We start from the raw sequence: 17372 nt of genomic DNA on the forward strand, positions 1-17372 counted from the left end.
GAGAGTATCCCCTAATTTGTTCCCTCTGTCAGTTTGAGTGTCTATTCCAGTGTTTCTCACCCTTGGCAACTTTAAGATATGTGGACTTCAACTCTCAGAATTCCCCAGCTACTCTTATTTAATTTAACTATCTTAAAATGCCCAGGGTTGAGAAACACTGGTCTATCCTGTGCATACAAACTTAAAATTAATCCCCAGTGAACTCTCTGAAGCTTCCATCTAAATAAGCCTGAAACTGAGTTAGGGTTTATTATGTCTCCTACTGGGATATCTTTGATAATAAATTTGTATATCATAGGTACTGAAACTAAGGTTTCTCTTGCAGAATGAGAAAACAATAAGAATAAATAGAAAGTACACAAAAAGTTACGCTGTGATAAAGGTTCTTAAGGTACCACCATGCTTCTCCTGTAGTAGTTTATGTCTGAAAAAAAGATTCATTTAACAGTATTCTCTGTACTGCAGTGGCCAGCAAAGCCCATTTACAAACAGGCTATAGTAAAGACAGGTATTTTTTTTTTTTGTCCTAGTGAAAAATAATCTATAGTAAGATAATTCACTCCTTAGAATATGTATCTAGGACTTCCTGTGTAGCTGGATTTTATTTTTATATATACATATACATATATATATATATATATATATATATATATATGAATGTGTTCCAACTACCATAGGAGGAAGAAATTAATTTCCCATTGCCTAATATTTTCACTGAGAAAATGTGATTGTTTAGTAATCTTAAGAGTATGATTTATAATAATAAAAATTGACTATGTGGAATATAAGTGATTACTGATATATATTGATTTATTATTGGTATAGAAGTTAAAGTAGGAAAAGATGTGGCAGTTGGATAAAATAATACTGGGTGAGATAGAAATACCCAATCTGATTCTTTTAGCACAATGTGATAGATGCTAGTTCCTAATGTAGGCTTTTGAGATCAAGTCCTACTTTAAAGAGAGTCCCTCTCTTGGGGGAGATGGGCGGTAATTAGATTTGAATAAGAAATAAATAAATAAATCTATATAATTTCTGTTCTCCAGGTATTTAGAATATACCTTCTGTTATCCTTGACTATCAGTCAAGATGAGGTATATGGGATTAATAGTCCAAAATACCTGGAAGCATTCATTTTTTTACTAGACTGTTGGCTACCTGTTTATCTATAAAGAACATAAATAATGTTATTTTAGGAAATAATAGATAATAACTTGCTCATCAATGTATGCTTGGTATATAAAGTAAAGTTCAATAAAGCTTCAGTTTAACAGGTCACCATTCAGTAGTCTTAGAATGGAACAAACTAAATTTCTGTTCAGATATCCCCCTCCCCCAAAATAATGGCCAAATCCTTTGCATCTGTAGTAGTCTGGACAACATAGGTCAGTGTACATTAATTTCACCTTAATGTTAAAACTAAATAGAAGGGACATGGTGGCGCTGCGGGTTAAACCGCTGAGCTTGCCGATCGGAAGGTCGGTGGTTCGAATCCGTGTGACGGGGTGAGCTTCTGTTGCTAGTCCCAGCTCCTGCCAACCTAGCAGTTCGAAAACATGCAAATGTGAGTAGATTAATAGGTACTGCTTTGGCGGGCAGGTAATGGTATTCCATTTAGTCATACCGGCCACATGACCATGGAAGTGTCTACGGACAAACGCCGGCTCTTCGGCTTTGTAACGGAGATGAGCACAGCCCCCTAGAGTCGGACACGACTGGACTTAATGTCAAGGGAAACCTTTACCTTTACCTAATGTTAAAACATCTGTAAAATTTGTCATTTCTATGTCATTATATAGTTACATGAACTTGTGTATTTACTACAAATGACGTAAGTTACTGAACTTAGATTTAGAAGATGCTAGGGGAGGGGTCTGGCAGGCTGGTATGGGTATTGATAGCAAGATACCCCCTCCTACCTCCTTTCTTCTCTTGTTATGTAAACTGAGATTCAGAACAAAGTAAACGAGCAGTTTATCTCTAGAATTCATCTCATGCTACTGATGTATAAAAGGAATTTCCAGATGGTATGGGGTAAATTTTCAATTTACTGAGGATTAAAAGCAATCAGCAAGCACAAAAATCCTGCAAGAACAGAAATGTGAAATAACTGGTTTCATATTCGGCACGTACTTTCTGCTTCAAGCTAAGGACCTTGATCTGAAGGCACATGAAGTATCAGGTTACTTCAAATAAAGGGCTATAACATGTCTGTGAGAATAGAAGGCAGTGATCTCATTAAGGAAAATTATGTAAGAATGCTTTAATCTGTTGTAACAAAGCACACTTCTACAACTTTTGGAAGTTTGAGAGAGAGAGAGGTACAGTCTATCTGTATTGTAATACTTTATTACAGTCACAGAGCAACTAAAAAATGACAAGTGTGAGATGGCAAGTTAAAACCACAATAAAAATGCATTATAAAACTGGCGTGGTCATGTATTTTCCAATAGTAAAACAAAACTTAGCCACATTAAGAGAAATAAAATTACACTGATTGGATAATAGGAACTGTACTTAAAATGGATCTGGGAGGCTTAGAAATCTGACCAGATGAGATGTTTTCAGCTGCAACCAAAAATCTTTGTAATGGGAACAAATAAATGCTTTGAAAGTGTTAGATATATTATTATAGAACTAAAAGGTTATCTAGCTGGACCATAAGGAAGGCTGAGAGAAGGAAGATAGATGCTTTTGAACTGTGGTGCTGGAGGAACATTCTGAGAGTGCCTTGGACTGCAAGAAGATCAAACCAGTCCATCCTCCAAGAAATAAAGCCAGACTGCTCACTTGAGGGAATGATATTAAAGGCAAAACTGAAATACTTCGACCACAGAATGAGAAGACAGGACACCCTGGAGAAGATGCTGATGCTAGGGAGAGTGGAAGGCAAAAGGAAGAGGAGCCGACCAAGGGCAAGATGGATGGATGATATTCTAGAGGTGACGGACTCGTCCCTGGGGGAGCTGGGGGTGTTGACGACCGACAGGAAGCTCTGGCGTGGGCTGGTCCATGAAGTCACGAAGAGTCGGAAGCGACTGAACGAATAAACAACAACAACAGAAAGGTTATCTAAGAGTTTATGTAATTGTGTCTAATACAAGGCAGAATAAATAGCCTGCCAGATCAGAACCTTTTTCCTGTGTCTGTTGACATTTTGAGAGGGCAACTCTCTGCCGTGGTTTAATAAATAGCTCCTTCAGAACTTCTCCTACTAGTGTAACAATATTGCTCTTTTGCACTGACATGTAGAGATAAATTGATTGCTCTTAATGTATCACTTTCAAATTATTCTTAAATTATTCGTAACTTTGTGAAATTTTACTTTTCTGGGGACAGAAAAGAATAAAAGTAAATTCCTTATGGAACTAAAAATAATAGGTATATATAAAAAAAATCTTCACTCATATGCGTGGTATGTGTCTTCCTCAGCCTCAGGTCCTCTACCAGAGGCCTGGGAGTTGGAGGGTTCTGCGTGGTATCTTAGCTGTTCCTAGCATTGCACTCTTCTGGACAGAGAGCTATGATGTTCCTCCTGGGATCTGTTGGAGCCACTCTCCCAGCTTGGGGGTCACAGCCCCACGTGCCCCTACCACCACTGGGGCAGTGCCTCAGTGCTGTATTTTAGTCCAGCCCTTTCCAGCCACTGGTAGGATTTCCCATTGTCAGCCACCTTAGCTATCTGTTGATGGTACATCCCATGCAGGGTCTTGTCTTGCCTTGGCACTTCCTCTGCTTGATCTTCCTTCCATGTCTGCTGCTGCCTCGGCATTCTCTCAACAGCTCATCTTTAGGTGCCATCTTACTGATGTATTCCTGGATGCTCTGGGTCTCATCCAGGACAGTAGCTTGGACACTCACCAGACCCCGCCCTCCCTCTTTCCGTCTGGTATACAGTCTCTGGGTGTTGGACTTGGGGTGGAAGCCTCTTTACATTGTGAGGAGCTTCTGGGTCGTCACATCAGCAGCCTCCATGTTCTCCTTTGGCCAGGTCACTATACTGGCAGGGTTTCTGACGACTGTCAGGGCATACATGTTGATGGCATGGATCTTGTTCTTCCCATTTGCTGGCTCTTTAGGACCTGTCTTATCCTTTGGTGGTACTTGGATGTTGCTGTCTTCCTTGCCTCCTCATCGTGGTTCCCATGTGTCTGTGGGATACTAAGGTATTTGTAGCTGGTCTGTATGTCTGCTATGTGGCTGGCTGGTAGTTCCACCCCATCAGTCTTAATTACCTTCCTTCTCTTAACTACCATCCGGCCACACTTCTCCAGTCTGAATGACATCCCAATGTCTTCACTGTAGATCCGTGTCAGGTGGATCAGTGAGTTGATGTCTGGTTCACTCTTAACATACAGCTTGATGTCATCCATGTAGAGGAGGTGGCTGATGGTAGTTCCACTCTTGAACTTGTATCCATATCCAGTTCTTGTGATAATCTGGCTGAGGGGGTTCAAGCCAATGCAGAACAGCAGTGGGGAGAGTGCATCACCTTGGTATATGCCACACTTGATGGCCACTTGTACAAGCTGCCTTGAGTTGACTTCCAGTGTTGTCTTCTACAGTCCCATTGAGTTCTTGAGGAAGGTCCTGAGTGTCCTGTTGACTTTGTATAGTGCCAGGCATTCACAGATCCATGTATTGATGAGTCCCATTGAGTATTATTACTAAGTATTAACAATAATAATAAATTATAATTATAATTAAATTATTATTAAGTATTAATTATGTATTAATGAGTCCCATTGAGTCATAGGCTTTCCCGTAGTCTATCCAGGCTATGCTCAGATTGGTCTGTCTAGACCTTGAGTCTCAGGCAACTGCTCTGTCTATGAGCAACTGATGTTTGGAGCCCCTGGTGTTGTTCCCAATGCCCTTCTGAGCTGTGCTCATGACCTTTACAGTCTTGCAGCTTGGTGGCTATAATGCCTGATAAGACTTTCCATGTTGCGGGGAGGCAGGTTATTGGCCGGTAGTTGGATGGTGGTGTTCCCTTGTTGGGGTCTTTCATGCTTAGCACTGTCCTACCTTCTGTTAGCCAGTCTGGGTGGGAGCCTGCTGCTAGCAGTTGGTTCATCTGTGCTGTTAGGCATTCATGCACTGCTGTCAGTTTCTTTAGCCAGTAGGTATTGATCATGTCCGGGCCAGGTGCTGTCCAGCTCTTCATGTTCTTGACCCACTGTTGGATTTCTGCTACTGTGATGGTGACTGGTTCTGTGCAGATAGCCAAAAAAAAGCATATTTTGGTTTTTCCTATTTTTAATTTTTTTCCACACATCGCTAGTTTGTGTTATGCATAGAGAAACATGTAGAATTTTCCTTGTGGTGTCAGTGAGGTTAAACTTCTGTTGCTACCCAACTCAACAGAAGCAGCAAGTCTACTACTGAAGAGATTAGGGTTTTATTATTCACATTTTAAAAGTTGCCAGCTAGGTGGCAGCGTTTCTGTGATCTTGGTTGTACTGTACTTGAAAAAAATTAATCAGGGTTGGATCTGTTCATTTTTGGACAGGACAACACCAGGAATACCAAAGCTATAGGCTAGACTGGAACATTAAAAAAAAATTCCTTTAGAAGAAAATGGCAAATCATTTCTCTGTTGCTACCAAAAAAACTACATGGATGCGTCCACAGAGTCACCAGGAGCTGAATTTGACTTGAAGGAGATTTATTTATACTGTTTTATTTTAAATATATGTGTAGTCAGTTTTAATCCTCCCCCACATGCTGTTCCCAATCAAAATTGCTGTTTCTTTTTTCCTATGGGGCAAGCAGTTTATGGAAACAAGTTTAATTGAAAGAACTGCATGAGGCAAGGGTTGAGCATTTCCACTGTCTTACAATTTGAGCAGCATAGTTGTGAGAATCAAGCTTCCTGTCTGTTCTCCGTTCTCATTTTATGAGGAAAGAGTTTATCGGGTAATTAATAATTATCGGGTAATTTATAATTTCTTGGGTAATTAATAATTTCTCAATAATAACTTATGGAACTGCTGATACCTAAAAATTTGCCATTGATATCTAAAGACCTGATTCTAGATCAAGATGGGGATACATAAAGAAAAAACAAATGATGTAGCTTTTTAGAATAATGAGAGCTTGTGAAAGCTAAATATATAAGCATTATTTGTACTGTGTGTGGGAAGATAATTTAAAATAGTAGTTCAATAATTTGCTTTTCTAGTAGTCCTAGCAGAAGTGTTGCCTATGCATGCATTTATGTACAGCTGGGGAGGCCTTTGAGGCAGCCTGCTGAGCCTTCTGGGGAAGCAGCTCTTTAATATTTTGAGAGGAGTACTTCACTCATGCCAACACATCTTATAAAGTATCTCTTTTGAATGCTTTGGACAGCTCTAAAACTTATTGAGCATACCAATGAGAGTGCCAAAATATTAGATTCTTTCAATATCTTGGCTTGGGAATTTTAAGACCAGTATTTTGTTTCTGTGTCTGCCCATCACATCAGTGCAGTTGACTAGTCAATGGATTCATTTTTCAAACTGTTTTATTGTTCATGTCCCATATTCTTTCATCCTTACTTGTAGTTTCCCCCCAACAGCAGATGAGGTAAACTGTTATGTGAGAGCTTGCATGCTGGAGGTGCTACTTGACAAATACTAAAAGCATGCTTGTGAAAAGGTTATTATGTGCATGGAATTGAAAATATATGAAAAAAGTGTTCAGTTGCATGAATCTCTTCTTACAGTCTGAATCGTAGGTTTATCTCATCATCTGTTGTTAATGTGAGCTGGATCAAATTCCTCTTGATAGGAATATGACACTTGTATATAGCACACTTAACTATCAATAAAACGTTTGGTGGTGTGATTCCTAATTATTTTGCATTTATCCTAAAGAAAGGTAAATATCTGGTACAGAAGAAATTGTATCATTAAAGCTATAGTTATAAAATGTCAGTGTTATGCCTTAGGTTTACTGTCTTTGGATCTCTGAAATTTATTTTTATATATTCTATGTAGAGGCAGCTGCATGAGCCCAGAAAATGATACACAGTAGTTGCTTTAAAGTGTTCTCAGCAGGAGTTACGTGTGCATGTAGGTGTACTCCAAATTACTTTTTCTGCTTGAATCTGGATCTCTGCCCAATTCTATTAGCTTTTCCTATTAACAAACCATGTAAATAGGACTGGGAAAAGTTTATATTGTGCTGCTATTCATGTCATACTGGGATAAATGGGCTTTGAAACATCTTCATTTAATTCTTTGCTTCAAACTTTCAGTGTTGCACAGTTTTGTTCAGTTTCAATTAATCTTTTTTTTTAATAGTAAGAAAAATTATGCAGCCATTTTTGTTCTGCTTGGTAGAACTTTCTAGATTTTACAGTGTCACAATATGGCCAGAATGGATATATTATGTGTTAACTGGTATATCTTCTTTCCATAATATGTACGCCATGTTAAGAACTACAACATTGACGTCAACAGTTGATGAACTTTTCTTAAGCTGAATATTATTTTTCTATTTCAGTCAAAAGATAAAATGATGCGAGGCTCACGCAGAGGCTGTGTTAGACTAAGAGTAAGTATTTCTTAGATATTTCTTTGTGGGCTGGAAGCTTGAGATGGTGTGTTTATTTCTGTTCATGGTCTTTTTAAAACATAAATCAACTTTACATTTCCTCTATTTAATATAAATACAGTTAATAATTACTCAGTTGCAAAGTGCTTGGGGTCTGTAGAACTGCATTGAGCAAATCTGGATTTACCAGTGGGCCAAATGGCTGCATCCATGGCCAATCTACTCAGCTTTCAAATAGAAAAGAAAGAATATGTCCAATTCACTTTGACCAAACTTTTTGGACTCCTGCTTGATTACTGTTCATAAATTGTTTCTGTTTCTATTCCTGGAATAATAATTGATAACAACAATGACAAGAGTTTCTATATTACCAGGAGGAAGGTACAGGTAGTCCTCTCTTAACGACCACAATGGGGACTGGTATTTTGATCACTAAGTGATGTGGTCATTAAGTGAATCCAATCCAATTTTATGACCATTTTTTCGGCTGTCATTGAGTGAATCACTTGATTCCCCATTGATTTTGCTTGCTGGAAGCTGGCTGGGAAGGTTGAAAATGGCAATAATGGGATGCTGTGACGGACGTAAATGCGAACCAGTTGCCAAGCTCCCAAATCGCAATCACGTGACTGCGGTGACACTGATGTTTGTGAGTGCAAGGACTGGTTGAAAATTGGGGTTTTAGAGCTGTTGTAAGTCTGCATGATGTTAAACGACTGGTCATTAAGCGAGGATTACCTGTATAGTAACGTATGATATTCCTGAAGTATAATAGTGCTCTGTTACTGTTAATTGTTTTCTAAGGGAAAAGGTTTTGGGTAGGCTGTGAAGTTAATCGGGTCTACACAGCAACTAGAAGACAGGAGATGACGCAGAGAATTGTGCTACAGTTATTTTCATACTTTGCCTAAAACATATTGAACAGAATTGGATTTTTAAAATAAATTATGTGCTATAAATTGGCAATTATATATTCTCTTACCTAGTAGTAAGAGCCAGTTGGTGTAGTGGGTTAAGACAGTAGGCTAGAAACCGGGAGACCATGAATTCTAGTCGCGCCTTAGTCACAAAGCCAGCTGGGTGACCTTGGCCAGTCACTTTCTCTCAGCCCTAGGAAGGAGGCAATGCAGCCACTTCTGAAAAACCTTGCCAAGAGAGCTGCAGGGACTTGTCCAGGCAGTCTCCAAGAATTGGACATGATTAAACAGATAATAATTAAAAAACTAGTAGTAAGTCTCATTAAATTCAATGTTATTTATTTCTGACAAGAAATGTATAAAGTTGCTATGCATTTTCTTTGCAGTGATCATTCAAAGATGATGGCATATTGATTGGACAGAATAGAAACACAGAATTTCTTTTTCCAATTTTGAATTTTTAGCCTGAGTTATAGGAATTGGTACAAAACTTGGTACATACAGGATGTTTTATGTTTCCACAGCATATGTATATAAACGTGTGTACCATACAGTACACAACAAACCATTTTACATGCTAAAATGGCTTAACATATAATTGTGTAAATGTTTACAAATGTATTTTTTTTAACCTGTATTTATATTCTACCTTTCCTTCAGAAGCTAAAGGGCTCATTTTTATAACAACCTGATGAAGTAGGCTAACCTCATAGATACTGATCGCCCAGGTAGAGCACATTGCTAGTTCACCTCAGGTAGAAAAATGTCTTGGGCTAATCCTGCTTAGCAGTGTGACCTTTCTGTTGTTCAGTTTGGCTATTCAGTTTGAATCTGACTGTGACTGGATTGTTTTAACAATGGTTTGTTAAATAAACCACACTTAGCTGGATTCATGTAGCATCCTAAGTAATAAAATGTGGTTTACAAATTAAGTATACAACATGCTATATCACAATACCTATTGTTTTTTGGTGTGACGTATGAACCTGTCTGTGTCTTGTTCTGAAATGTGTGCATGTTTGAATGAGTTTCTATGTACTTCCTCTCCTACTGTGCCTTGTGATATAAAAAGATGAAGATATCAATTATTTTAGTTTTCTATCATGGACAAGGTATTAATACTTTCCTTCCAGGACTGCACAGAACACAGTTCTCACAGTGCTAGTAACTTGTATATAAAATAGCTTTTTCTGAGAGTGTTTGTACATATGCATGATCAGTTTTGAAGTCAGAGAGGGAGTCTGCAATAGCCCATTAACCCCAACACCCGTCATGGTTATAATCAGGACTTGGAATTAAGAATTGTTATACATGTTACAACAGTTTTACTTGTTTATTTTTATATTAAAAGTCAACTGAAAAGTCTTACTGTCTTTAAAATAATGTCATAAATTTCCAATTTTGCCACTTCTGATTTAATTATCTCTAATATCATTCCAGAATTGACACTGGAATTCTTGACTATACTTTCACCTTTCCTTATTGATGGCATATGTTCAGGCTTGATGTTGGATTTAATAAGGCATGGGGTAGAAAAAAATGGTCAATTTACAGAAGTGCAAAATGACAATACTTTGGGAAATAAGCCTATGACTTGGGGGTAAAACTGTGTATTCTCCAAGAGGCCTATTTATTGATGAATAATACTGCAGTATTGCACCTGAGTATATTTGCCATTGAACCAAGTAATTGGTGTTTCTATATTCTATGTAGGCAATTTGCAGGTATATTTACTAGACTTTACATTGAATCTAAAGTCCTTCGTTTAAAGTATGCTTGTAAGTTCAGAAAAAAATAAAAGTAAATTTTTTTTTGAAAGGCATTAGTAGGGCAAGAAAACACTAATCACTAACAGAGAATTTTACTTTCTTTAATGTAACCAAAATATAGTGGTCTGATCTTTTGTTCTCAGCTTCTCTTGTTCTTTTTCTTGCTCTAACTTTGGTTTGTCTGTTATTTGAAGATGCCTATGTCTTTAAGATATTCTAGAGGTGACGGACTCGTCCCTGGGGGAGCTGGGGGTGTTGACGACCGACAGGAAGCTCTGGCGTGGGCTGGTCCATGAAGTCACGAAGAGTCGGAAGCGACTAAACGAATAAACAACAACAATGTCTTTAAGACTCCAACTAAGAGCTGTTTGAAATAATGATTGTATTTAGATTTTTAGATTTAATGCTGAATGGAATGAAGAATTTCCAGCCTGTAGGGCAACCTTTGTGACCCACTGGGCTTTGACAAACACTCTTCCCCTTGTGCAGGAATTTGTAATCATTGTGATTTATTTAATTCACATCATGGAATGCTAGCTTCATTTATGAAGATCCCAGAAATAATGTTTATTTTTTACCAAGAACTTGGTTGATCACAACTGGTATTTCTATAAAGAATTGTAAAGTTTTACTGTAAGTAAGTCAGGCTGGCATGATCTAATCCAGCCTTTCTCAACCTTTTGACCCTGGAGGAACCCTTGAAATATTTTTCAGGCCTCGGGGAACCTCTGCACATTCAGGCTCAAATATAGGCCACAAGTTTCGTTTCATGTGTAGGCCTGTATATATGCATTAACAGTGTTCTTAAACTAAAAATAAAGAATGAATCTTATCTCTTTAATGTGAAGTTGCGCAAATTTGAAATAATTTTTTAAATAAATTGTAATCTCCCAGGGAATCCCTAGTAACCTCTTGCGGAACCCTAGGGTTCTGTCCTAACAGCCAGGAAACACGCTGAGACAAGGAACTGGTCTCTAATGTTTATTGCTAGTACATAACAGGAATCCTAACAAACTGAAGAAGCGTGGGGAAAACCCAGACATATAAACCCCAAAGGTTAAGGCGATCCCGATCTGTGTCTCTTTGAATGGCTGACCAATTCCTCAGTGCTACGCATGCGCTTAACAGTCTGGTTGGGAGCCCCCTGCTCGCCATCCTTACTCATGACAGGTTCCACAGAACCTTAGTTGAGAAACCCTGTTTTGTTATTATCATAGAACATAGAACATGAACTACATCTTCTGGTTTCATCCTTCAAAGTATTATTCACTGTAGTTTGTAAGGTACATCTTCAAAACTCCTTTCATCATTTCAGAGTAGATTTAGGATCTGTACAATTATAGATTACATAATACAGGTAGTCCTTGCTTACCAACCACTCGTTCAGCGACCGTTTGAAGTTGCAGTGGTGCTGAACAAATGATAATTAGAACCAGTCCTCAAAGTTCTGGCCATTGCAGTGCACCCACAGTCCCATGATTGTGATTCGGGCACTTGGCAGCCAGCTCACACTTATGATGGTTGCAGCATCCCATGGTCATATGATTGCCATTTGTGACTGTCCCTGCCGGCTTCCCATAAGTAAAGACAATGGGGAGGCTGGCAGGGAAGGTCACAAGTCACCCTGGCAAGTCTGCCCTGGCCTTCACGTGCACCATGCCACACTGTCCTTCCCTCAGCCTCCCTGTGTTCGCATGCACCAGCATGCTCCTTCCCTCAGCCTCTGTGCACTCACACAGACCCATGCCCTCCATCCCCTAGCCTCCCCTGCTCTCACTGCACTATGCTCTCCTTCTCTTGGCCTCCCTGCGCTCACACCACACCCTCTATCCCTCGGCCTTCCTGTGCTTGCACACACCCGCACCCTCCTTCCCTCGGCCGCTATACCATGGCACCCCCTCCAACTTGCACACAGCCTGTGCCGGGCCTTCTCCACTCCCTGTGGCACTCCTGTGTTCCTTACCTGGGACTCCCGCTGCTTCCTGCTTAATGAGTTGCGTGTCTTGGGGTTACAATGACAACCAATACTGCCTGGATTGCAGTTGCTAAGCAGTCATGTGACGTTGTGCTTTACAGCAGCATCACTTAGTGACAGCAATCCCAGTCCCAAGGACTACCTGTAATGCTATGAACATATTTTTATGGAAAAGATACAGAGGACTATTGGTTAAAATATACTAGAATCACAGAATTGGAAGGGACCTCAGAGGTGACAGGAAATTATCTAATCCAGGGTTTTTCAACTGATTCCGTGGAACTCTAGGGTTGTGTAATGATTTGACTATATCTGACTATGAGGAAGTATTGTGTAAGAGTAATCTGAATCTTACAAAATTGTGAAGATACCTGGAAATCCAATATCCCAACCTGAAAGATAAAAGTATTTCAAAAGAAAATGTGCAGAAAACAGCATCTCTTACATTTTTGTTTAACAACAATGACAACAACAATAATATAATAATAAATTCCAAAGCATTTATATATCTGGTTAAAACATTAACCTTCCAAATAATTATAAAATTCAAGGTTTTTTATACATTGGAAATGTTAATCTTATATTTACAAGGTCATATACAGTCAGAGGGGTGAAAGAGAACAGGTCAACTACAATTTCTATGTGACATCCTTTAGAAATCTGAAGGTCGCTATCATAGCCCTCAGTTTTTTTATTTATACTTGTTGAGAGTTTTACAGAAAGTAAAAGACAAATCTAAAGAAAAAAAAGAAAAGTTGCAAGAAAAGAAAAGTAAACTATTTATGAAATATAGTGACTTCCAATTTTCTCTTTAACAGATATTGACAAACCTATCATCTCCCCTCCTCCTTATCTCTTCCAGAAATCCCTTTAACCCCATATTAAATTCTCATCTTTTTCAATCATTAAATCAAGAAACCATCATTTTACTTTTTTCTTCTTTTAGCAAAAAGTCCATAAAAGGTTTCCAGTCTTTTAAAAAAGCACTTGCTGTTTTCTCCCTGACCAAACAGGTCAGTTTTGTCAGTACCCATAAGTCCCAACAAAAAAAGTTCTGGTTTCTTTGCAATACTAATCTTTAAAATTCTTTGTATCATTGTATCTAAAAGTTCTTGGCTTTTTCACGTCCACCATAAAATGTCTCTTCAAGTTTTTCACATTTCCAAGATTGACTTGAGGTACCTTTATATATCTTGGATAATTTCTCTGGTGTCATGTACCAACGATACATCATTTTTTAATTTTTTCTCTTAAATTATAACACAGTGTAAATTTTATCCCATTTACCCACATTCTTTCCCATATATCCTTCTGTATATTATAGCCAAAATTGGTAGCCCATTTTATCATACAACCCTTAATTTGTTGTTCTTTAGTTTTAAATGTTAACAAAACTTGAAACGTTTTTGCAATTACACATTCATCATTTGTACATAACTCATTTTCAAATTCCATTTTATATTTTTCAGTTCCAATTACCCTCTTGTCTACAGTATATTAAATCTTTAATTGTGCATATGAAAATAATTGAAAACTATGATCCTCTGCAGTCCATTGTTCTCTTGACTTCATCTTAAGTTATTCATCTTCCTGTATTAATAAATTCTGATATGTTAGCCATTTCTCTCTGTCTATTGTTCCTCTTCTATAAAATGCCTGTGATGCTGACACTAGTAAAATTATTTTTGGACACAGCCTGGATTTGTATTTCTTCCATATTCTTCGTATGGGACTTCTCACATACTGATTTTTAAAATCCACATTAACTTTAACTATCATAAAAATCCATGCCCATCAAACCTCCAGTTATGTCCTTCCAGTTCTAACATATCCCTCAGTTTCCTCTTTGGTATGCTAAACATCATCCAGTTCTTTAGCCAGTTCTTCACATGTCACTTTGACTGGTTTTTTTTTAGACTGGTGCCCAACACTGGACATACACAGTAATTTCCAATGGGACTTCAGGTAGAGTAGAATGTGACAGTTATCTCCTGTGATCTGGACCCTGTGACCCTTTTAATGCACCCTAAATAGTGTTTGCCTTTTTAGCAGCTGCACCATATTGTTGGCATGTGTTCAATTGGTGATCTACAAAAACACTTAGATTCTTTTCACATATACTACTATCAAGCCAACTCTCCCCCATCCTGTATTTGTGCTGTTTTATTGTTTTCCCACCCAGATTATTCCTGTTAAATTTCACCCTGTTCATTTTGGCTCTATGGCCAAGCCTGTCCAGACTTTTTTGAGCCTTCTTACTCTTAAGTGTTAGCCATTTCTCCTAGTTCTGTATTGTCTGCATATTTGATAATCTCCTCAGTCCTTACTAGTAATGTAAAGCAAAACATGCTTTACATTACTAGTAAGTAGTTATTTAATCTAGTTTCTGGAGTCAAGTGCTATTCTTCTAGCTTGCTGTTGAGAATACCTTATAACAGGAGTACAGAAAGTACAACCTCTGATCAACATGCAGCCCAATATGGGATTTGGGTAGACTACCATAGCCCCTCACTACCCTACATCCCCCAACTTTCCTTCCCTCACCATGCCTTGTCACTGCATTTTTTTTCACCTGCCTTAGTAATGCATTTCTCTTCCAGTTTGAGTCTATTCTCCTATTCACTTCTTCCTTGTCTCCAAATGCCCCATCTCCTGTGTCTCCCTATGTATTTATCCCGCTCTCTACTTCACCTCAGTCTTTCCAACCTGTTCATTCTTCTCCATGACCTCCCTTGGCTGTTTTTCCCCAACATCTTCCTGATCTCTCCAATCTCCTTATGCTGCATTTCCCATGCCTGCCTGGACTTTCCAGCCCAACTGTGTTGCCATTTATAAAAAAAGAACAGCATTATAAAATGCCAGTTTCTATTGAGTGAAATACAGAAATATTGCTGATTTAGTTATGCAAATGTTGTTGATGTTACTCTCTCACAAAGAAACTTTGTGTAGCCTAGGAAGAAATGCAGTTATGACTGTCCTTGAATTTACTCTCCTCTAATCCTGCAGATAATTATTCCTATTGATAATGTTCAGTATACTGTAGGTATTGTTCAGTGTATATACTGTGGGTGAATGCTACTGGATATCAAAAAAGAATATAATTAAAAGTTATGTGGAATCCAAATTATTATGCAGTTGCAGACAGAAACAAGAGCATATTTTAAGCATACCATTTAAATTATCGTATGAGATCACTTTTATATTTTTATGAAGGACCCTAATTCTCATACACATGAACTACATGGCTTTCTATGAACACTCAAACCCATGTGAAATCAAGGATTTGAGGATACTTAGGTTATTTTAAGCTAAGCCTTCTTAATGCAAGAAAAGTAACTTATTTTTTCAGTTTGTAATTTCTAAAAATCACTATTGGTTGGGGTTTGAAATCAATGTTGCAGTCTCATGTAAGAAAAACTACAGTATAAAATCTGCATAAGGTACAATTAGTTTAATAAACATTGTGTTTAATTTTCAGATATTGAATCAGTAAGCCTTAGGAAATTTATCTGAATTTTGCATTCTAGTCGTGTAGGGGTAGACTGCATGCTGCTGATGTCACTGCTTTGCTTATCAGGATTTTTGCTCTTTGTTTCACAGGGAGCTGTGATTGGTATAGATGATGAAGACGACAGCACCTTCACAATAACTGTTGATCAGAAAACCTTCCACTTCCAGGGTGAGCTGAAAGAAAAGCTCTTTCTTACGTTAATTCCAATCACAGAAAATGCTCTGATTTTCAGTTAATGGAGTAATTTTAAATACTGAAGAAATTGGAGTGCTTGAAAGTGTACAGAGAACATTCTGGAGTCAGGAGCACTATGGGCTAGGCAGGGATTTATATCTGCAGTATATACATATGTGCTGGAAAAGGCTGTAGCTTTGGCAGGATCTGCAGATTAAAAATTTAAAGGCTGTATCAGTGAAGGGAGAGAGAATAATGGGCTTTTGCTGATGGGTTTCTTGCAAAAAAAAAAAAAAAAAGCACCACCGGTCTTTAATATCAAGAACTGCTATTGTGCTTTTCTGCACGGAGAGAGCCACAAGATCATGTAAGGTTGCAGCTTTTGTTGATATAGAATCTAAATGTGAGACCAGAGGGAACATTTGATTTAAAGGTGGACTTCTGATTCAGGATTTACATACTCTCATTTATTTCATCTATATTTCATTGCTCTTGTCAGCCAGTCACCATTCTGCTGCCATTTACCTTTTTATTCATATTTACTAACTCCAATGCCATCTGTTACTGCTATGTTTCGGCATTGCATGCTATGGTTGACAAGTAGAAAGGGTAAGGTACTGTGTTTTTCATTTGTACTTTGATGTAACCTGCAAAATATATTTTTGTAACTATACTGGTTTATAGTGTGAATTTTATATAATGTTTCCATTTCCAAGCTTGCTGTTTTACTTTAAATCATAATTGTTTCCTCTGATGCCTAAATTTTGCTTTTCATTCTCAGTAACCTTAAATTATTTACTTGATTAGTAAGCATTTAATTTTTTTAAAATTAGATTGATCCATTCTGCATTTTAAAAAAATCTATAGAGTTTACAATAAAGTATCTTTGTTTTATTTTTAGAAAATTCTAATATTTGTCAACATTCATGAAATACCTATAAAGATAAATCCTATGCTCCATATTGTATACATATGTAGACTGTATTCTCAGTGACTTGGCTGTCCTGAGGCTTTTTTTTTTAATTACGTTAAACACTGCACAATGCAAAAAAAACCATATAGCATTACAAGTTTGCAGTATTACTATGTATACATATTTCACAGTTGTAGAATTTCTGCATAACACTATAGTAGCAGAATACAAGCTTCTACTTTATTTTTGAGAGCAGAAAAATTGTTAATGTTAATAATCTGTACTCTTTGGAAGGTAATAGTTATGTTACATAGCTTGATGAATGTCATTTTCTACTGCAGCTATTAAAGGAACTGCAGTTCTACAGTTTATGTTACCTGCAGAAAGGAAATTGTCTTGAGACATAGGGACATTGTAAAAGAACAAAATAATTAATGTAGTTATATTTTTATTTTTGAAATATCTACTAAAAATAATAGTACTTTGATTGTTTAATTGAAATGTAACATTACTTGATTTTATTGTTATACTGGTATATGGCATGGGATGATGCTGCAATTTTTAAAGCAAG

The 17372-nt window shown here is 37.6% G+C and overlaps 1 protein-coding gene across 2 annotated transcripts in view; it reads left to right on the plus strand.

Moving 5' to 3' along the window:
* Positions 1-17372, plus strand: part of OSBPL9 (oxysterol binding protein like 9) — a 75076-nt gene that overhangs the window by 557 nt on the left and 57147 nt on the right. For both annotated transcript variants that reach the window (XM_063297929.1, XM_063297930.1), the window contains exons 2-3: positions 7492-7542; positions 15804-15882. In XM_063297929.1, the coding sequence (XP_063153999.1) occupies positions 7492-7542; positions 15804-15882 (130 nt within the window). The remainder of the gene's footprint in view (positions 1-7491; positions 7543-15803; positions 15883-17372) is intronic.

Source organism: Candoia aspera, chromosome 3 (genome assembly GCF_035149785.1).
Source record: "Candoia aspera isolate rCanAsp1 chromosome 3, rCanAsp1.hap2, whole genome shotgun sequence".
Taxonomy (NCBI): domain Eukaryota; kingdom Metazoa; phylum Chordata; class Lepidosauria; order Squamata; family Boidae; genus Candoia; species Candoia aspera.